Here is a 23,864-nt window from a genome sequence, read left to right as displayed (position 1 = left end):
CCCCATCTCAAAAAAGATATATTAGTATTGGAAATACAGAGAAGGGCAACAAAAATGACTAGGGGTATGGAAAAGCTTCCATATGAGAAAGGATTAAAAAGACTGGGACTGTTCATCTTAGAAAAGAAATGGCAACGGGGGGCCATGAGACAGTTCTATAAAAATCAGTGAATAGTGCAGAGAAAGTGAATAAGGAAGTTTTATTTACTCCTTCACATAACATAAGAACCAGGAGTCACCCAATGAAATTAATAGACAGCAGGTTTAAAACAAGCATAAGGAAGTATTTCTTCATGCAGCGTAAGTCAACTGGTGAGACTCGTTGCTAGGGGATGTTGTGAAGCCCAAAAGTGTAACTGGGCTAAAAAAAGAATTAGATAAATTCATGGAGAATAGATCCATCAATGGCTACTAGGCAAGATGGTCAGGGACACATTCCCATGCACTGGGCGTTCCTAAGCCTCTGACTGCCACAAACTGTGACTGGATGACAGTCGATAATTGCCCTGTTCTGTTCATCCCCTCTGAAGCATCTGGCCCCAGCCACTCTTGGAAGATAGCACACTGGGCAAGGTGGACCATTGGTCTGAGCCAGCATGGTCATTCTTATGGTCTTCACCTAACTTATTATTTATCATCTCATCCCTCTCTTTACCTAACATGCTCCCTCTCTGACAACTGAGACTTCTTCTCATCCCTCAATTCCCTTTTCTCTGGGCTGATCTTATGCAGCTCTTGCACCAGCTTCAATATCTGGAGCAGTCTGCCTCCCTCCTTTCTAGCCCCTCATTGATTCCCATCCCTTTTCAAAATGCAGTTCATGTCTCCTAGGCTGCCAACCCATCAGTAAATTGCTGACACATTTCCACAGCTGCTGGTAAGTTCCCATACCCATACTTACTATTTCCCTTCACCAGCCCTTTGAGCTCTGTTGTCTTTACCAGCTTTGATTCTGTGACAGCTGTGCATTGTGAGATGGATGCATGAATAAGATGTTGTAAAATTAACAAACGAGAATACTTTGCACTTTTTATTTATAAAATGCTTTGAGATCTTCAAAGTTGGGTAAATGTTGTAATCCCCATTTACAGATAAGGCATGGAGAAGTTAAAAGGCTTGTCAAAGGAAGTTTGGAATAGAGCCAATACTAGAACCCAGGTATCCCAACTCTCATACCAATGATCTTGCCTCATGACCTCCTTGCCTCCCTAAATTTCACTGTATTGTGTATAAGTATTCTGACCTCCTCTTTACTTCTCAGTTCCCTTATCTGCTCTACTTCTCCATCCTTCTGCAACAAGACTTTTCAGGCAATTTTCCTGCTCAGCCTTTTCCACACTCAAATATCTCTATTTTGTCTTTAGTCATTCTCTCTTTCTATCAGATACCTCACTCAAGCCTCCCCAAACCCAAACGTCATGAAAACCTATACATTGACCTATGCTGCTACTTATTCTGTTCGCTTAGTTTCCTATATGTTGTTAGTTCAATCCAGGCAAACTGAACTAACACACAACTGATTACTGAGCTTAATTGTTTCTGTTATTTATCACTAGAACTATTGTTTCTAGAAAGGTGTTTTCCCTCTTATTTAGCTCAAGTAACTTTTGTTTCATTTTATTCGTTCCATCCTAGGAAGAGTAACTTGCCATGTCCCCATGTTAAGCAGTTAAAATCTGGAAGTTTGCCAGATTCTATGTGAATTCATTTCATAACTAGACATATAATTCTTGGAGCTGAACTCAAGACAATAAAATGTATAAAAATCCTTGACTATAATAAGACTCCTCACTAAGTGACAGAGCCCTTTTCACATACAAAAATCAGAGCAAACCCATTGATAATGAGAAAGTGCAGACAGTAATTATTTTATTACAAGCCTGGAAATGATGCATAATTTAATTTTTGAAAATTAATGTACTAGCACTTGAATAATAAATTTCTTCAGGCCTGACGTCATTAGAGCCCCATTTGTATATAATATTCCTCAACAACATATTTACCAGCTTGTCAAAGAAGCAGAACAATATTCCAAATGTCTGGTCTTTGACAGCCAGTACTCTGTTTATAAAAATTACTTTGATGCTCTCCAGATATTGTGGAAGAAAACAGAGACAGGGAATCACAAACGAAAAAAGAAAATTCTAACAGCAATGTTACAGTGTTTCAAAAGGTAGTGTACCATGGCAAATTTAATTAGTGAATCTTTGCCATGTACATTGAATGAAACAGAAAAAAAAACTGTTCTAGACTTTTTAAAGAGTTCATAGGAAGGTCAGGGCCACAGATGTCAATACCCAACAACAGACACATTTGACTAGAAGGCTGACCGACTACCAGAAAGTTATCCCTGTGGAATGAAAGTGGATTTGTGAAAGCTTCAGGTTACGGGCTGGGAACTGAACAGCCAGGGAGAATACGAACAACTAGCCAAACCATATTACATTTCCCACTACATTCCCACTTTGCAAAAGGCTCAACCTTGAAAGAAGTTAATCCTAACAAATCCACATTACAAAACTTTTCCACAAAATTCATACAATCATTGTATTGTCTGCGTCTGTGTATCTATCCCTCACAAAAGATTTAAAATGTGGTGTGTCTAATATATATAGAAAGATTAGCAAAACTACTACAGCTTAAGATACACTTCAAGGTTTGTAATAAGCAAAGGAACAGATTTGTTCCAAAGTCCTAAAATGTTTTTAAATAAATCAATTTATTTCTGATGAAACCCCGTATGGTGCTTTTATTTTATGCAACCATTATTATGACATTACTGTTAAAGGTCAGTAAAAGTTTCTACTATAAACTCATATATGGTGTTGGATTTAATATCAAGACAACTTAAAATCATCAGGTTAAAAATTGGCATAGAGGTTGCCAACCCAAATGCAAATTTGTTTCTTAAAAAGTGGTGTCATGTAGGGCTAGAAGAAACCTTGAGAAGTCATCAAGTCAAGCCCCCTGCACTTTGGCGGGGCCAAGTAAACTTAGACCATCTCTGACAGGTGTTTTTCAATCCTGTTTTTAAAAACCTCCAATGACGTGGATTCCACAACTTACCTTGGAAGCCTATTCCAAAACTTAACTACACTTGAGAGTTTTTCCTAATAGCTAACATAAATCTCCATTCTGTAGATTAAGGCCATTACTTCTTGTCCTACCTTCAGTGGACATGGAGAACAATTGATCACCGTCCTCTCTTTAACAGCCCTGCACATATTTAAAGATTTATCAGGTTCCCCCTTAGACTTGTTTTCTCAAGACTCAACATTGCCTTGACTCAAAGGTCAGGTTTTCCAAATGTTTTATCGTTTTTGTTGCTCTCCCCAGGACTCTCTCCAGTTTGTTCGCATCTTTCCTAAAGTGTGGCACCCAGAACTGGACACTACTCCAGCTGAGGTCTCACCAGTATTGAGTAGAGTGGGACAATTACTTCCCTTGTCTTACATATGACACTCCTATTACTACAACGCAGAATGATATTAGCCATTTTTACAACTTCATCACAATGTTGACTGACATATACAATTTGTGATCCATTCTAACCCCCATAACCTTTTCAACAGTACTACCACCTAGCCAGTTAATGCCTGGTTTATAGTTGTACATTTGACTTTTCCTTCATCAGTGTACTACTTTGGACTTGTCTTCATTGAATTTCATCTCGTTGAATTCAGACCAATTCTCCAATTTGTCAAGGTCATTTTGAATTCTAGTCCTGACCTCCAAAGTTATTGCAACCCCTCCCAGATTGCTGTCATCTGCTAATTTTATAAGCATACTCTCCATTCCATTATCCAAGTCATTTCATAGACAGTGATTGAATAGTACTGGACACAGGACAGACCTCTGAAGGACCTCGCCAGATGTGTCCTCCCAGTTTAACAGCAAACCACTGATAACTACTGAAAGTACAGTCTTCGACAAGTTATGCAACCACCTTTTAGTAATTTCATCTAAGTCCACATATTTCCTTACTTTGCTTATAAGAAAGTCATTGGGGACTGTGTCAAAAGCCTTACTGAATTCAAGATATAAGTGTACTGTTTTCTCCCTATCCCTAGTCCAGTAACCCTGTCAAAGAAGAAAATTAGGTTGGTTTGATATGATTTGGTCTTCACAAATCCATGTTGGCTAGTCCTTATAATCTTATTATCCTCCAGATGCTTAAAAACTGAGTGTTGAATAATTTGTTCCACTAACTTTCCAGCAATCAAAGTCAGGAGGACTATAGTTCCTCTTTGTTCCTCTTTTCAAAGATAGGTACTATGTTTGTCCTTCTCCAGTCCTCTGGGACCTCACTCATTCTCCATAAGGTCTCAAAGATAAATCGCTAATGGTTCTGGGGCCAGGTCTACACTTATTTGGAAATTTGGCGGCAGTCAACAGGAGTTACGCAAGCTACGCAGAGTAGCTTGTGTAACTCCCATCGACTTCGTAACTCCTCTTCCACGCAGTGTCTTCACTGCACTGTGCTGATGGGAAATGCGTTCCTGTTGACGCAGTGCTATGCCACTTAAGGGTGTGGTTTTATTGCATTGACTTCCGGATCGATTGAGCGGATCTTCACTGACCACTCAATTGATTCGGACAGATCAATCTGATGACGGCAAATTTGCTGCTGTCAGTGAAGACATCCCCTGAGATTGCTTCAGCTAGTTCCTTAAGTACCTTGGGATGAATTCCATCAGGCCCTGCTGACTTGAACATATCTCATTTATCTAAATATTCTTTAACCTGTTTTTTGGTTTGCATTCCTTTCCCCTTGTTGTGTTGAGAATCTGGTCATCAATCTTTTTAGTGAGGGCTGAAGCAAAATAGGCATTAAGTGCCTCAGATTTCTTGATGTCACCAGTTATTAGCTCTCCTTGCCCAATAAGCAGAGGACCTACACTTTCCTTCATCTTTCTCAATGTATTTAAATAATCTCTTATTGCCTTTTATGTCTCTTACTACATGTAACTCATTCTGTTCCTTAGCCTTTCTATTTTTGTTCCTACTTGCTTGTGCTATTCTTTTGTACTCCTCCTTAGCAATTTATCCATGTTTCCACTTTTTGTAGGATTCTTTTTTGATTTTTAAGTCATTAAAGAGCTCCTGGTGGATCCTATTGCCCTTTTACTCTTCTTCCTATCTTTTCTTCTTATTGGGAAAGTATGCAATTTTGCCTTTAATATTGTCTCCTTGAAAAACTGCCAGTTCTCCTGAATTCTTTTTTCCCTTAGATTTTCTTCCCATGATACCAGTTCTCATTTGGTTAAAGTCTGCTCTTTTGAAGTCCACTGTATTTATTCTGCTGCACTCACTCCTTTCTTTCCTTAGAATCATGATCATTTTCATTCAAATTGCCTTCTACCTTCAGATTCATTACCAATTCCTCCCTCTTGGTCAGAATCAAGTGTAAAATTGTGTGTCCCCCTGATTAGTTCCTCCACTTTCTAGGACAAAAAGTCTCCAGTACACTCCAAGAATTTACTCAAAATTTTTTATTTTACCATATTACTGTTCCAAAGATATCTGGATAGTTAAAGTCCCCCATTCGCACCATGTCTTGTGTTTTGGATATTTCTGTTATGTGTTCTATAATTGCCTCACCCTCTTCCTCTTTCTAATTTTCTTGTTGATAGCAGAGCCCTACCATAACATTACCCCTATTTTTACCCCTTTTATCTTTACCCAGAGATTCTCAACTGATCTGCTTCCTCTCCTTCCAGACCTCAGAATAAGTGTATATATTCTTGATGTATAATGCAACAGTTCCTCCCTTTTTATTTTGCCTGTCCTTCATGAACAAGCTACACTCCTCTGTACCAATATTCCAGCCATGAGACTTACCAAGTCTCTGTAATACCAATTATGTCATAATTTAGCTTATGTACTAATACTTCTAGTTTGTCCTGTTTATTCCTCACACTCCTTGCATTTGTATCTAGACATCTAAGATACTGAGCAGATTGCTCCCCACTGATTTCCCTCTTGTTGTCCTATGACCCTATACATTAAGCTGTCTTTTAGGACCTGGCATAACCCACACAGTCCAGTGGGGATGGAGCCATGGAGAGCCTTGAAAATGAGGAGAGCTTTAAAAATATATGCTTCTTTAATATTTTCTGATGTGCTCAAAAGTTATTACTATCTTCAGCTACAGCAATATAGATAAATAAAGATAAAATAATATGCACAATCAGTGAATGAAATAGATCCATTTGGAAATTCTAAACTATTAATATAAACAGCCTAGCTATTTATTCATTTACGCTCTGATTCAGCAAAGCACTTAAGTATGTAGTTAGATCCATCTTTATAATGCAAAGTACTTCAGCATATGCTTAATCCCACTGGCTACGTCCTGTTATGGGAAAATTGGAGGGGATTCAGAAAAGAGTTACAAAAATCATAAGGTGCATGGAAAAAATCTCATACAAAGAGTGACTGAAAATATTGGAACTGTTTACCTTATAAAGAAGACAAATAACAAGGGACATGACAAAAGTCTGGTATAGAGAAGGTAGATCTGGAGCTTCTGTTCCCAGTATCTCATAACACAACAAAAGAACATTCAGTGAAATTAAAAAGGTGGCAAATTCAACAAAAAAGGAAATATTTTTTCACTCAATACATATCCAAACTGTGGAACTCACTGCCACAGGATGATGATTAAGCAAAAAAAGAAAAAAAATAACATGATTCAAAAAAGGACTGGGCATTTACATGGATAAAAAGAATATCCAGAGTTATAATATCAACACATTTTGGAAGAGATATTAAACCTCATGTTTCAAGATTTAACTCACTCTCAAATTATGAGAGCTTTCAAGGTTTTTTGCATATTCCTCTGAAGCATCTGGCACTGGCCACTGCCAGAGACAGGATACTGGACACGATAAACTATGGGTCTGATCCAATTCCTGTGTTCCTCTGCCAAGCACATTCCAAACTGTTAGCATATGAGTATTCCCACTAATGACAATGGGACTATTCACATTCTTAAAGTTAAGAATGTGCTGAAGAGCTTTGTTGGATCTGGGACTATATGCATGGCTCACTGCCAGAGCAGGGGTCCACCTCATGTTGGGCCTGATTTATCATCCATTGTTTATTTCATTTTTATTTGTATTACCATAGTGCCTACCAGCCCTAGTCATGGACCAGGGAATTAAGAGTCTAACCAACAGGAACAACAAGCACTAAACCAGTACAGCCAATGGCCCTTCCCTCACCCTGGCCCTCCTTGCCCAGAAATATCCCTTTCTGATACCACCAGCTCTGCTATCATTTCTAGCCATCCCCGGGTGCCCTCCAGTGCTGAAAGATGGATTATGAAAGATGGGTCTTCAGGTGAGTTACCTAATCTTCTCACAAACAAACTACACCTACAAGCTGCCACTCTCTTCCATCTTCTTGCCTACTTATCCACTGCAGATTTTTAGACCAGGTTCATCGGTGTAGTATCTGAGAAAATAACTAGGTAAAACCTTCACCCATCTCTGTCCAAGCTAACAGTTTCCTCCCTAGTGCCCCATAGCCACGTGTCCTGACTTTCCTGCCAGCTGCTTGGACCTGCCTGCTATTCCCTTAACAAGAGCATGACTGGACTCACCACTCACCCCTTGGAACGTTCAGTTCCCAGGTTACCTGCATCTGGAAACCATGCAGTGTTTTAAGGGTTGACTCCGATTTTTGTTTGTTTGTTTCTGGGACTTTGAAATCAGACTCTCTAGCAATTAGGGAGGCTATTTGAAAATGTGGCTCAAAGTTATTTTATGATCTTCTCTGTTTCTCCTTATTTTATGTTTGTCAACATTTTTATTTGGCTGTTCTTCCAAACCACATCTGTCTGAAAGGAAAATGAATGAGGTTTTTATTGTAACCAAAGGAAAAAAGCAGACATTCGGATACAGGCTGAAAACATGGAAATAGAAAGTCTTAATATGCATCTGATCCCAATGCCCATTTGAAATCACTTGTCATCTTTCCGCTGACCTCAGCTGGCATTAGATCAGGCTGACTCAGCTTAAAAATCCAATTAATTTCTGGGGACTTGACGTACCTCACTATCCATGATTATCATCAATTTTATCTGGTGAAGTAGATCCTACTATTCTTGCTATGGCATCTTTTGAGCTACACACAGCTCCGTAATGTACTGCAGACTAGTCTCTGTTATGAAAACCTGAAATATAAAAAAAGCTAAGGACCATATCACATCATGATCTTGTAGGTCCCCTTTGGGAGTGGCATAGAGCTGAGCTAACCAAGTAGAACCTGCAGGAAACATGATGCCCAAGAAAGCCCCAATATTCTCAGACGGTCCCAGTGCACAGTGGGAGCACAGCAGCTGCATCCCACCCCCTTTTGGAGGTTAGCCAAACTTCTGCAGAAAACCAGCTTCTCTGACTGGTGCACAGGCCATGACCCCATCTCCATTCTGATACTGGTGGGTGCCTTGCATCTCAAGGGGCGCTATCAAGGCTCAGGAGAGCATAGGGACTTCAAATATGACTGGGTCCCAAGAGGGAGGTGCATATACACACCCATTCAAAGCTAGCCACATTCTGGCCCTCATTGGGTGCCTCAATATTTGACCCATTGATATTATATATAGATATAGATATATATATATAGAGAGAGATAAACCTACTCATTCAATGTACATTTCACAAAGCAGGTTTGAGGCAAGCTTTTCAGGACAAGGGTTTTCATTTTTCTATCTTGCTCAGACCAGATACATTGTTGGTACTTAAATAACATGAATAATAATAAGCTTTGCCAAGTATGCATGGCCCAGTGGATGCTTCCAAGACTCACCAAGAGTGCTCTCTGAGCATGTGGAGCACAGCCTGAGTTCACTCTGAAATATTGCCGATGGGTATTAAAGAATTATACCAATTACACTGAAGAATTGTACTAGTTACACAATATGCAGAGATCTGTGATTCTGTATAATCAAAACCAATGCTAATCAAAACACCCAAATGTACTTTTCAGTAAGGACTGCATTTTGCATCCCAAATTTCAACTTCCTACTCCAGCTATTTTGACTGCAAAACGATTTACAAGAATATTGCATAATGGTGGGGAAAGTGTTGTTTTGGTTAATTTTCAGAACTCTCCTCTCAGTCAAAAGTGTCTTAACCATTTTGGCTCAAAATTTCCAGGGGAAAAAAAAAACAAAAACAAGTTTAGGTAGAGACCAACTCTGGACTATTAGAACTTACAAGGAGTAATTTGGAAAAGATATAAGTAACTAAAAAAACTGAATTAGAACGGAAACACTTAGGCAACCCTAGTTATAACTGTCTGTTCTGTTCCATGTATAGTTACCTTAAATCCTTTAACAAAAGATCAGATGTGGATCAGTTCAAATATATGGACATCTTTAGTGATGCTTCCCTGGATAAGGAAACTGCCACCAGAATCAGTAAAGCTGTCCAGGCCCTCAGCTGACCCCGAACAAAGTCCTTAATCAACCCAACATTCATCTCTCCACCAAATTGAAGATCTACAGTGCAGTGGTTCTAGCATCTCTACTGTATGGATCTGAGACATGGACTCTTTATAGACAGCACATTAAACAGATTGAGCAATTTCACATGCGCCTCCCTCCGTTCAATAATAAGCATTTGCTGGCAGGACAGAGAGACCAATATTAAGGCCCTTCAGAGAGCAAACACAACCAGTATTGTGGAAATGCTATTGAAAGCACAATTTAGGTGGACTGGACATGACATGAAAATGGAAGATCACCATTTCCTGAAACAGATTTTGTATGGGGAGCTGAGGCAGAGCAAAAGACATACAGGTTGTCCGTATAAGCGCTTCAAAGATAACCTGAAGAGTAGTCTTCTGTGGGCTGGCATCAATCTCAAAGAGCTTTGCCCTTCTCCAGTCCTCTTGGACCTCACCTGTCCTCCATGAGTTCTCAGAGATAATCACTAACAATTCTGAGATTGCTTCACCTAGTTCTTTACATACCCTGGGATGAATTTCATCAGGCCCTGCCAACTTGAATATCTCTAACTTATCTAAATCTTCTTTAACCTGTTTCTCCTTATTTTGGCTTGTATTCCTTCCACCTTGTTAATATTAATTATTGTAATTATGTGACTAGAATTTACCTTTTTAGTGAAGACTGGGCAAAATAAGCATAAATACCTCACAGCCTTCTTCATATCATCCACTATTAGCTCTCCTTCCCCACTAAGTAGAGGATCTACATTTTCCTTTGTCTTTCTCATGATTCTAATGTATTTTATAGAATCTCTTCTTATTGCCTTTTTATCTCTCTTGCTAGGTGTTACTCATTTTGCACCTGATTGACAGAAGCATCCCTTAAATGACCTTTTTGGCACTTCAGCCAAAAACTGGCAGGATCACCCACCTCTATTGGGACAGTATGGACTGAGAAGAGTCCCTTTGTTTGACCTGAGCTTCACATGCTGAAAGTCTTGAGCCATCATACTTTAGTAAAACAGGACAGATGCTTGTTCCATTCCACTTCATCAGAGCTCCATAGAACCCTAATGTATAAGAATGGTATAACAATAATCCAACAACCCCATAATGTACAGGCCTGGTGCTTCCTCTAACATCAGTACTCATGTATCCTCCCATCTATCACTACATACTGATGCCTAGTTATCAAGAGCGTGTATCCAGTTCTATCTGACACACTATGATATATACAAAATGTGTTGTTGCCTGGGAAAATATAGACAATTTACAATCTTTTTTGTTAAATTGCTTTGAAAACAGCTTTTTCAGGCTTACATAAGCCTTTTGTTTTAATCTTTAAATATTCTACTACATTTTATTTGCTGTCTGTTGATGTTCTAGAGACCTGCTGCCTTACTTTCAGATCCTAGATACACCAGCATATCTATTGGGTTTATGCTGTTTTCCAATTAAAAGAACAACATAACATAAATATCAGTTTGAAAGGTACAAGGATTAATAGAGATGATGAAAACAAGCAATTGTGAAACTTTCCCACTCTGCCTTAGTCACCAGCCATGGTGGCTCCAGTTTCTACTTACCACAGCCTACATATCTCCTTTAAAGTTGTAGTTACTGAATAGAAAATGTGCATTTAAATTTCCTGTTAGTGAGAATTCAGATCACTTATACTTAAGTGAATTAGGCACTCTTTCTTTTAACATTACAACTACAAAGTGAAATCTGTCAGGTTCACTTAATCTTGTTCATAACGTACTCAACAATAAGTGCATCAATAACAAAATATCTATTGGACAATGCAATTTCTTTACATTTTCAGCAGTTCTTTGTCCTGGAGTTGAACTGTTTACATTTCCAACAGTGCTAAACCTTAAGCCCTGGTGCATAACTAGTTATCAATCCATATCGGAGATTATACCTGCCAGCACAAAATAAGATCATCTCATTCAGCAATCACCATTAAATTCTGCAGCAAGTCATGTTTTTCTGTAGATAATGAGATCAAATATTACTTTGATGTAACTTAGAGCCTAATTTACTAAAGATTTGTAAAGCATTTATGAAGTTTTCCCTGCAGAGCTCTGAGCCTGCCAAGATTCAAGACAGAAACAAAGGCTCAAAAGGGAAGGGAATAGGGAGGAGAGAAAGAGATATAACAGAATATGGAGCTTACAAGGAAGCAGCAATTATTTCTTTAAGAGAAATAATGTGTTCTTCATCCTTAACTGCACAATTTGGCATTTCCAAGGTAAATAATGCAATAATAAAAAGTGTATTTGATTTACGTGGCATTAAGGTAAATTTGAGAGTCTGAAAAAAGGATGATTTAGCCCAGAGGTATAGCTCCTTTCAGTTGTTTTTTTAATGGAATGCACCAAAATGGTTATAGACAGCTTTTTGGCCAGTTTTTGGAACATTAAGCATGATTTTTCTCTTAACAGCAGTTAATCAGGAGTAACTCAATTGAAAGCAATAGGTGAGAGGAGAATCAGGTCCACTGTCTCCCATTTCAGAGCTACCATATTCTTTACTGAGTGGTGGGAAGAGCAAACTCCAAAGGGTGTAGTTATGCAAAAAATAAATGGTTATTTTTATACACAGATCTGTGCCTGGAGTCAGTGTCTGTAGTAAAGAGATTAAGAAGAAAAATGGGCAGTGCATGACGACTCTGTGTGTGCGTTTTTGTACCCCATAGCCTTTACAAGAGAACATGCCTGCAAACCATTGCTGTGGCTTCTGACACAGGCAGTGTGTGTGATGCACAGTTTGGAGAGAGTGTCTGACACCGGTTTGTTTGTTTTTAAAAAAAATGTGCTCTTAGGTAAGGTTGCCTTTCTGATCCTCTGGCAACAACTTTCTGCTATACATACACAATGGAAAAATTTGCACTTTCCTGACTATGAAAATATAATACAGGAGGTCTTCCTTCATAAAAAAAACAAAGCAAAACAAAAATTTTCTGTGCTTTTTCATCCACTAGTTGGAACCTATATCCTATCTGAATCAAACAGTACAGTTGAATTCTTCTACATGAGACTTCTTTAGTAACTACCTAGATTACTACTTCATTTATATGAATCTTAAATATAAACAACAGAATTGACTCCGAACAGCCATGGGAAACTGCTCTTTCATACACACATCTGTTCTAACTTTTTAAATTGGAAGCAAAATTATACTGTTCATGGTGAGAGTAAAGAACAAGCTACTACACATCTTTACTATAGACTTCAGATTTTGAAGATCTCCTTCCTTAGGGCTTTGTACTGGTTACTGTGTGCACTGTCTGAATATCACTTCTATGATTGGCTGTCACTACTGCTAAATTCTATCAGAAGCAGCAATACCACCCTAAAGAATAGGCACTGCCCTCAGCTACTAACGCAATCAGAACTTTGAGGATTTACTCAAATGCCAAAATAGCATGTATTGAAATACTGGCTATTCACTCACCCTGATGCATTTACTTCAGCTCTCATTATTCAGCTTCTTATTTCTAAACTTTGTGATTTTCAAAAACAGCATTCTTTAGCCCAAGTGTGATCAATTTAGGGTTGGTCTACACTACAGAGTTTTGCTGACAACAGTCAGCTTTTGTCAACAAAACAAGGGAGGTGCACGCACTGAAATGCTCCTCCCACTGACGTAACTCCCCTACTCTGCCGACATCATAAAACCACCTCAATGAGAGATGTAAGGCTTAGGTCGGTGTAGTTAGGGCGATGCAGTGTCCGTGCAGACACTGAATTCCTTACATCAGCTGTTGGCTGTCATTCTTGGCTGCAGCCCTGAAATTGCCAAGAAAGTCAGGCAGCTAGAGCCCAGCTGCCCCCTCACCCCAACTCCCCTGAAGAGCGGAGCAGCTGGACCCTGCTCCCAGCTGGGAGTGGGGTTCAGCTGCCCCAGCTTTCTGCCCCACCCGCCTGCTCCCTGCGGCTGCTCCGGTTCCCGGTGGGGAATGGGCAGGGGAGCCGGCTTCTCCACCCACTCCACACTGAGAGCAGGGCAGCTGCAAGGAGCAGGTGGGTGGGGCAGAAAGCCGGGGCAGCTGAACCCCACTCCCTGGGGGCAAGAAGCCCTGGGTGGCTTCCCCCAGCACCTGGAGGGAAATGTGGAGTGGGAGGGGCAGCCAGACTCCCAGCAGGGAGCTGCCAGCACAGCTGAGAGACCAGGCTCTCAGATCTCCACACTGCCTCAGTCTAAGCCAGTGTTTCTTAACCTGGGGTTTTAGAGGGGTCGCAAGTGCAGAGCTGGTATTGGGGGTGGCAAGAAAGGCAATTGCCTGGAGCCACAGGGGCGCCATGAAACTAAGTTACATGCCTCAGCCCCGTGGGGGTGGGACTCAGGCTTCAGGGGTACAGTAGTTTGGAAAGGTTAAGAACCACTGGTCTAAGCGCTTCTGGTGAGAACGCACACCTCCGACCCAAGAAAGGTAGTGTGGACATCAGCCACCTCAGTAATTAATGCAAGGGCTATAACTTGGTAAGGTAGACAAGGCTTGAGTAGCAGGAGATTCTGGCACAGAATTTACCGTAATTTAGAGCCAGTTATGACACCCTTACTCATGCTGCATAGCATCTTACTTCACAGGTAGTCTCATGGACTTTAATGGACTGTTCATAGGGTAAGGCATTGCACAATTTTAGTGACGATAGCTGAATCTATCCCTTCATGATTTTACGCACTTTGATTCACACCATGGTGGAAAACTACAGTGATGTCAACAGAATGCTGAATGTCTGTTGCGTAAAAATACCTGAATATGTTGTGCCACTCAGATTTAACCAAAATCCAAATAAAAATAGTGGTTAGCCATTAGCCCAAAATATGACTTATGGACATAGTTCAATACAACTGCAAATATGCTTAAAACACTGCAGTATCGCCAACCTTAAGGGAACAAAAATCATGAGCCGGACCTCCAAATATTATGAGATTTAAAGTAATCAAATTATGTTTTAGTCTTTTTTTACTTTCATTCCCCTCTACTCCTCTGCTAATGTGTGTGTGATAATTTCAGATTGAAACGTCAACCTTTAAATGCACAAAAAAAAAACAACCAAAAACACACCTCTTTCTTGGCTGTTCAGATGGAGTTTCCACTTATGCTCTCCTCACCTTTAAGAGAGGGGAATTGCCATCCATTTCCTATTACCATCTTGATTCTATCACCTCCCACTTTATTTCTTTTAATAAAAGAAGGGCTGGATGGTAAACAGTCTGAGAACCAGTGACCCAATTAATGCTTTATGATTCACACTCGCATTGTGAACTTACAATATTTTTTAGGCTCGATGAGTTACATACATACTAAAGAACTTTAAACATGTATCAATCATTCATATAGGAATAATGTCACAGTAAAATTAATATGGGTTTTATAGCCTTTTGCAAGAAACAACATTTTCCCTCCCCCCATCCCTTACGCTCCATTTCCCTGAAATCATGCAATCTGACTCCTGCCCACCACTCTTCCCATCCGCCTTTCACAGTATTGCCTCACGGTACACAGTGTCTCTGAACCGTAGAGTGGCAGCCATTTTGCCTGTGAGCATGGTTTCAATCTTATTGAAAACAATGGGATGTGGCAGCCAAATTTATTAAGGAGCAACCTCATTTCCACATGCAGATAAACTGGAGGGAAATGGCCATCTTCCTCCATTACCAGTAATAAATGGTGGACATTTTGAATAAGAGAAAATTCACAAGTTGGCAGCCGTTCATCATGTTTTTATGAGATAAGTTAAAAAAAAAAATCACCACACATCAGAAATTGCTAGCATCACGGTAAGACCATGAGAGTTAACAATGACAGTGCATTTGTTCAGTGGCTAGCATAACTCAATCAAAAAAATTAGTACACTGATTGAACAGAATGGCTTTTTAATAATGTAACCAGCTACTAAATCTCAAATAGAAGTATTGCTAGACTGAGACAGTTCCTTTTCCCCTCTTCAACTTCCCTTTGCTGAACAGAGTAACCATTACTTTATTGTGAGAGCACCTACAAGCACCAATCGAGATCCCTACAATAAAAGGGACGATCCCTGCTCCAGTGAGCTTACTGTCTTAGCATATAAGTAGAGAAGAGAAGTGCAACAAATGGGAGGAAGAAAAGGTAACATACTCATTTTAAAAATGGATAAATTGAGATACAAAATGAATTATCTAATATCACAAAGCAAGTCAGCAGCAGAGATGGGAATGGCATAGAAACCCTATTTCCTGATTATCCCCTCTAGTATATGGCATTAATTGACAAAAGTGGTCCAAGTTACACCCACAACTCTTAAGAATAAAGGATGATACATCAACTAAAAAAAATTACTTAGTGACCCCAGGCCTTCAGGGACAGTAGAGGGGTCACCAGATGCATTGAACAGGACTTGTTACTTTCAGTAAAGTGGAGCAAAGTGAGTCTAATCTTCCAAAATGGAAGAATGATCACACTTGACCCTTATTCTGTATTATCCTCCCCAAAAGCTGAGAGAAAGCAAACTTTATCTTCTTGAGGAGGATTCTACTTTCATTGATGCCACTCCAAGCGAAGTTACGGATACCAGTGTGGAATCTGGTTCTTAGGGAATTCTGGTTATCTGTGAGATGTACCAGTGATTCGTGTAATATAGGACTCATCTGCCATATGGAACTCATACTGGACCTCATACTGACAACTTGCATGTAGCACTGAGATTTTTATGGGTTTTATGGTGTTCAGGTGTATGCCGTTTACTGAGCTCATAGTCTTTATTAAAGATGCATATCTGAATGGCTCAGTCATCCATTATATCTATGATCCCCATTCATCTTACTGTGTGTCTGATTTTTTTGATAGAATACAACTGTATACTGCATTTCCAACAACATGTGCACCAAAGGTACATCACTCCAAAGCTGACAGCTGTGCATCGGTACAACAGAAATATTATGTGTGCAACACTATTGGACATGGGACAAAGCAATAATGTCTGTACTCACATATCAAAGTCACAGGTTTTCTGCTCTGACCATCTGACCTCCAGTGTTAAGGTTCTCACTCCTGAGATTCAGGATCACATTCCCATTATTCTCTCATCTTTCAGGTTCATACTGGCTCTCTATGCACTTCAGCAGATGCTCTCAATTACCCCTACCTCTGTGCCATACATAGTAGAGAACTTCCACAAATGAGCTGCTTGCTATTGCTCTTTGTTGTATGCTGAGTGTGCTACATCTTCAGAGAAAATGTAAAGTGCTTTTGCAGCATTTTGCAGCCAATGTAGCCACTTCCTTGGGAGGACACATGGAACATCCACTTTCACCAAACCGACATCTAGAGGTTACTGTGCACATTGCAAATTCATGTGGATTTGATGGGATGACGGATTAGTCTTTTTTCTTTGCACATCTTTGGTTTGGCGTCTTTATGGAGCATCTTTTCTCTTGCACAATAGTTAAAAGGGGATAGTTATGTTCCAGTATTCCTGACTCCAAGTCCAGCAATTTAACCACTTGACTGCACAAAATTGGGATGGAGGGTTGTATTGTTAAAGGGAGACGTATTTTATGTCCAGCCCTTTATTTGTATTGCATTGGGAAGGGAAACTGCTGTTTCAGTTTTATCCACGAGAGGCACTGTTGCAGCACTAACCCCTGTCTAAAGATTGGATTACAGTGAAGGACATCAGCAGGAAAGCTTTGATCTTTCCCTCCTGGAGATGCACTGAGACCAACAGAACAAGATGGGGAAAAAGTCTGCTTTCCTAACCTACAGTAATCACTATCTTCATGGTCATAAGTGATTTGAAGCAAAAAATAAAGAGAACTCTTTATGAGCTCTAATATATTGCATTATCTCTGTGGGCTATAAAAATCTATTTTTTCATATATATATATAAAAATACAATATCACATAACATAATATAATTGTACTTATTGGTATTGAATGCCATGCTTCCCCCAGCCCTCAGCAGCATCATATGCCAACAGCTGGGAAAAATTGCACATTAGGATGGAGTTACGCCAGCAGAAAATTTGGCCAGCTGCATGTGAGGCGTTGTGCTCTATGAAATGCAACACCAGCTTAGTGGAATGTACTGTACATACCCTACCTTTTCCAACTTTGTGTTAGTCTGATTTTGAAAGCTTAGTTTCCTTTAACATGCATTTAGTTTGAGTTTTGTTAGTCCAACAATAAAGGTTCACCACATGCAACTCTGCACAGGAGGGTCTTTTTTTACTCTTTTGTCTGGTACACTTCAAAGAGTTACCACTATGTTCTTTATTTGAACAAATGATGTTTGACCTGTTTCTCTTAACAAGATTCTGCAGAAATGTTTATAAAGGAAAATCAGCATAGATCTATAAATCATTTAAGCATTAATCTTTCCGAGTTCTCTCTTTTTGTGTCTTCACATTTTTGTTCCAAGATAACTGTTCTTTTAGAAACAGTCAAGGTTAATTGGAGCCAAATTCTCAGAGGTACACGTACTTCAGAGCTTTCCCACACATACACAGATGAACTTGGGATGGATATATGTGCTCAAACAGTACTGGAGTATTTGTGCAAACCAACTTGCATGTATGTAATTGTGGGAGAGAGGGGTGAGGGAGGGCTTTAAGGGGAGTAGTATTTCATGTTTAAATTCAGTACACACAAAACTGCACACACATTTAAGCATGCACATCATTGAAAATTAAGTGATGTAATCATGCATGTCTTTTGGGAAGTGAAATGATGGCTTCTATTTACTGCAGGCTCTTTGGAAGATGGTAGATGGAAATAAATTCCAGTGTAAGATATAGAAGCAAATCAGAAGCCATTTGTGGAACACAGTTTATTCTTGGATTTTGAGAAAAAGTGAATATCAGCACCACTTTAAAGGGCTTAAGTGAATCAGTGGAAAGCCTTAGCAGACAGTAATTTTGCAACTGAAAGCCTCCAGGTGCTATTTGTAAAATCTGAAAGGACCCAGTCCAGCTTTTCACTAATATTTTAGTTTTTATTTCAGTTTATTTTTTAACCAAAAGTCTCAACAATGATTCTGGGACATTGAATGAATTTACTGACAGTGAAAAAAGTGAAAGATACTGTCCTTGTATTTAAAGCCTGGATATTCAGCGCAGAGACTTATCATTAAGTGGGATAGGTGGTGTCATAAAGCTAACAGACCAGGAGACTAGATGTGTGTTAGGATTAACATAACACACACACACCAAATACTCACCTGGCTAAAAGTCTGGGCCATCTCCTTAACTAAGGAGGACAGAAAATGAGCAACATAAATAAAAAACCTATATCAGGACTTCTTTAAACCTAACACTCTGAAGCCAGAAGGTCATTTGGTCACCATCTTGCTCAGATGTCTCATCTACCCACAGAGCAGTCGTGGGTAAGTGGTCAAGATAAGCTTAAGATTTTGCACATGTATTGCCTTGGGAAGGCCAAGCTAGCAGGAAAAAAAAAAGTGATCATGCTGTCTCCAGCATAAGCAGTTCAAAGACGAGATTTAGGTCTTCAGCAGCTGAAGGCATTGCAAAAACCCAGGGTGTGAAAACTGACTAGTTATCTAAAATGTTCACTGCTGCAATGAAGGATGACAAAGCCAGACACACAGACACACACACACACATTTATTTTTAATAAACAAATTCATCACTGAAAAAGAAAGGATGATAAGTCTACCTAAGGGGGCAGAAACAGGAGACTTCTTAGGATTTCTGGGGAAAAAAACTTCATTGCACTATCAGCATGGACACAGCTGAAATTCCCATATACACAGAGGAGGCATGTATTAAGAACAGGTTTCCCACTAAAACTAACTGTTCTGTGTCAGATTAGTCTTTGCAAGGGTGTGCACGATGAAGGAAGGGGAGGGCACAAGGAACCCTACCACTTCCCCTGGGCAAAGTCAAGGGACAATCACAGTCCCACAAGGCATGGACATGTCTTTTGCATGCATTGTATTAACTTGGATAATTAAGTTCTAGTATTAGCATCACCCTTTCATGATACATTTTCTCGTTTTGATCCAATGAACAATATTCAAGTGAATGCTGCTTCACATGGTTTTGTGTTCATATGTTAGAACATTTAGAGATTGTATTTTAATGCAGGTATAAAATGGGCAGAGTTAATATTGATTGTTCAAATTTAAATTTGCAATTCCTGACATTTGTGCACATGCTTTTTCAACCTTAATTAATATTAGATGTCACTGGTGTTTTGAGTTTTTGCAAAAACAAACTAGAACAAAAGGAAAAAAAGACATGCAAAGCTAGTTTCTTTGCAAAGCATGCAAGCTACCCTGTGTCTTGCACAGGCAGAGCATATGAATTTTTTGAACTGGTGTCCAGCATGAAGAGCCTGAGAGATCTTTGAACTGGAGCAATTCAGTTTGCAGTATCCTGAGCTCAGACATCCTGAACTGAGGCCAGTATGGGTTTGTGGGATAAATGCACTGGGGCTAAATTTTAAAATGATCAATAGTGAAATAGTTAAATAGGTGATAGTCTCATTTGTATTATTAGATTTCAAAGTCGACAACCCACTGAAAAATGCAAGAGCTCATCTTCCTCCAGGGCGATTTTTTACTGGCTGTCTGCAGACTGAGGCAGGCATAAAACTGTCTCGATCGACACACTTAATTTTTGGAAGGTTTTACTGCAAGCAGAAACTTCAATGTTTTTAAAAGGAAAGGTTAGATACAAGAACAGAATTCTGAGACAAGAGGTGGATTATCCAGCATATTATTCTGCAGTAAAATTAGACGGTACATAGACCCATGACATGCATACATCCCTACCCCAACTATCACACTTCACATCCTCCTCTTTGCCATTCGTAGGCAATACTCATCTGCAGGCAATTTCTGGTCTTTCGACCCCATAAAAGCTTTTCAGATCAATATAAGATGTAGAATTGTGCTTCTGATTTCTTGCAGCTCCTTTCCAGGTTGTCTCAAAGGCCTCATGCATGGAAATCTATCACTGACTTTGACTCTCCCTTAGTCTGTATCAAGACAAGAAATAAAGAAGTGGGAGAACTTTTCTTTGCTTGGAGCTGTAAAGGGAACACAATAACTAATTCAAACATGGTTTATGGCCAAGCTGTCAGAACTCCAATTTTAAATTTTCTTTAACTTATCTGTTGCATTACTTTTAACTGCCTGTAGCAGACAACACTAAAAGAACAAAGCAAAAGGATTTGTTTAAAAAGAAAGCCTTGGTAACAAATTAGGAACTCTCTCCTGATAAAATGAGGAATATTATATAAAGCTATTTTATCCACTCCTGTAGCTTTCTGCATGAAGATGCAAGCTTTGTTTTCTGAAATGATTCGTAAGTGAATTACAATAAACAGGTTTCTCATTATTTCCTTATCTGTTTGGTGTCTGCATGCACTCTAATGAAATTTTGGCCCCACTTTATCAATTAGTTTTCTGTTAGCATCTCAAGCATTTGCCATGTGTACAACATGTCAAAGTACAAGGTTATTTAGTCACCATGCATTTTGCAGTAAATACAAAACAAGGTGGGAAGCTCGTCTGTCAAGAGCCAACAGCTCTGGCTAATTAAAGTGAAAAATGGGTTAACACAACTATGAAAATCATTTGGAATTGTGTTCATAAAAAAAATCATCTTTAGTGTACCATTCAGGGCACGAGTGTGCAAGGCCCTACACCAACCCTTTGTGTTTTGTGTAGAAAATAGCTTGCAAGGGTCTGAAGCAGTGTGGGCAGAGAGAGGGAAGCAGAGCTCCTGCTGTGGTGTACACGCCCCACAAAGCAAATGAACTGTCCAATATCAGCCATTCTGTATCCTCACATACAAATACACATACTACAGCTAGAGAAAGCTAAGGCTTGGCCAAGTAGCCTAGTTTGGGTTGGTCTGATAGAATTACAAAATTGGTGTTTGCCAGGAGCACGAGCCATGGAATATATTTGAGTTTTAGTAAAATGTGTGATACCATGCCCTTATAAAAGCTCTTGAACACTACCACATGGACTGAAAAAGTACTGAGGAACCATAAGAAATTAGAATGTTTCAAGTTGCAGAAGGGAGGAATCTAGTGGAAATTTATCTTCAGAAAGACATAGGATTTATTGAGGTTTTATAGGACTAGCATAGGGACAGAGGAGAAGTGTCAAGATTTAGGGCAGGGACTAGAAGTAGTAGCAGGAGGATGTGGAAAAGGGTTGTGGGCAAATATGTCAAAGCTTGGGATAGGGGATTAAGTTTAGTACAACTCCTTTTCTGCTGTCCCTAAGTTTTCTGGTGATGGACACTCCAAATCCTTGTATATGTGACCTCAACCTTCTGCCCCCAGTACACCAATCTCCAACCCCTTGCTTTAACTCGGACTCTCCAACCATCCCTATAGTCATCCTACAAAACTTCAGAAAATCCTTTGTCTCTCTGAAGATAACTTTACATTAGGCTCTGTGGAACCTCACTAGACACCTCCCTTACATAACTTGATGGATGCATTAATAAATTAATACTGACTTTTGTCTACTGTCCAAGCAACTCAGGGAAAGGAGGCAGCTGGTGAGGAAGGCTGAGGCTCAGAATAGAAAGTGCTCTCACCCTCCTAACAAGGTCTGTGAATATTGGCAGACAATCCTCAGCTTCACTGAGGAACACAGATCATACAGAGGCACAGGCTACCCTGAGCCTGTCCAGCACCTGTTTTGAACTGAAAGGGGACCCAGGCCCCCTCTAAAGGGCTAGATTTAGGGGCAGGAGGCCCTGGTGACTGCTTAAGGTGCTGAGCCTGGGGGCCGCCAAGCTTGGGATGCTGTTTTTATTGCTAGTGACAAAAGAGAAAACAGAATGTTTGAAGTAAAACGTTTCATGCATTCTGTGTGTGGATTTATTTTCCACTAACCACCTAGAATGTTCTAGATTCTTGTAGAATCTTGTGGAACCTTCCAGACTTTCAGAACTACATTTTCCTCAAACCTCCTAGAATCTTGTCAGTCATGCCCTCACACGTATACAAGGGGCGGGGTGTCGCCAGTCAGTGAGATACATGAATGAACTGAAGTGAAGCGAGAGCCCAGCTGCAATATTGTGAACCTTGTTTTATTGTGTAATTGTGAAAGTGTGCTTGTGTTTCAAGACTTAAACAGTGTAAATAGTGACTAGTAAAGGCCATATCTGATGAGATGCCAGAGATATCTATCGAACCCCTGCTATAAAAGAAACTTACTCTTGCCATGCCTAACACATAATGTTTGATGACTTTCTAAAACCACAGAACATACATTTTTGCTCTCCCTAATACTGTTTTCCTCCATAGAAAATAAAAGATGTCCCTGAAGAAGCCTTCAGGAGCTTAGTATAGGAAGCAAAAAGCTCAACTGCAATCTAGTTTGCAGCAAGGGGAAAATGAGATAGGAAAATATCTGAAACAAAACAACAGAGTGAGCTTTAGGCAGTAGCAATCATCTCAGTGAAGAAGAAATCAAGGAGTGAAGCCTAAATGATGGAATTCCTATTATTAAGGAATTAGCAGATTTACCCGAAGATAAGGAATGGAAATGTGAGGAAACTGATGGCAAATCATCCCAGTTTTCCTGGCGGCATAAAGGAGTATGATGATAAAGAATGTGGCTCACTTGAAAAGGAGAGAAATGATAAAGAAGAATCAACCTCACATGATGGTAGAAACAGCAGTGAGACAGATTGCACACCACAAATTGATAAACAGATACTGCTTTATGGCCAGCTATCCTAAACACTGCCGATATTGATTGCACAATTTTGAACAGGCCAGGCAAAATTTAGGATATGTTTCCAGTAAATGAGCAGAAGTGATGCATCTCAAAGTCACACTGAGAAAGAGTGATCGAGAACAGTGAGAAACTGAACTGGCCTTGGCTAGTTTACTCGAAATCAACTGACAAAGTGTTCTGTTTTTGTTGCAAAATATTTGACAAGAATGCCAAATTTTGTTGCACTTCCTGGATACAATTACAGGCATAACCTAGCTGAGGCTCTGAAGCAACATGAAACACCATTTTATGGCCTACTCCAAATGAATGGAGGTTGAGACCAGACTCAAACTGAATAAATGCATAGATGCAGAAAACCTTAGAGGAATGTGCTCAAGCATATGGTCTCATTTAGCCTATTCCTTGCAAAGAATAATTTGGCTTTCTGGGGCTCGTCAGATAAGTTGTTCACTGAACATAACAGTAATTTACTCAGTTTGATAGATAGAGCTCCTTGGGAAATACGACGATATCATGAGTGAGCACCTATGTCAAGTAGTTCATAAAGAAACTATGGACCAGTACTGCGTTAAAACAATTCAAAATGAATTGATTTACCTTATGGCAAGGAAGATGCTTGATCACTTAGCCAAGCCGCATTAGCATGTTAAGTACTATGCCGTAAAAATGTATTGCACTCCC

The 23,864-nt window shown here is 39.6% G+C and overlaps 1 protein-coding gene across 3 annotated transcripts in view; it reads right to left on the bottom strand.

The window, feature by feature from the left end:
* Positions 1–23,864, bottom strand: part of SORCS2 (sortilin related VPS10 domain containing receptor 2) — a 549,270-nt gene that overhangs the window by 224,427 nt on the left and 300,979 nt on the right. Inside the window, exon 3 of one of the 3 annotated variants that reach the window (XM_067556438.1) lies at positions 20,140–20,452. The exons of the other annotated variants lie outside the window; for them this stretch is intronic. Coding sequence (XP_067412539.1) covers positions 20,428–20,452 — 25 coding nt within the window. The 3' untranslated portion in view covers positions 20,140–20,427. Of the gene's footprint in view, positions 1–20,139; positions 20,453–23,864 lie in introns of those variants that run through there. 3 annotated transcript variants of the gene reach the window in all.

Source organism: Emydura macquarii, unplaced genomic scaffold, assembly GCF_026122565.2.
Source record: "Emydura macquarii macquarii isolate MOO-44397 ecotype Brisbane River unplaced genomic scaffold, CSIRO-AGI_Emac_v2 contig_1768, whole genome shotgun sequence".
NCBI classification, from domain to species: domain Eukaryota; kingdom Metazoa; phylum Chordata; order Testudines; family Chelidae; genus Emydura; species Emydura macquarii.
Note: the sequence above shows the minus strand (reverse complement) of the source record. Positions and strands in the feature narration are given on the sequence as shown.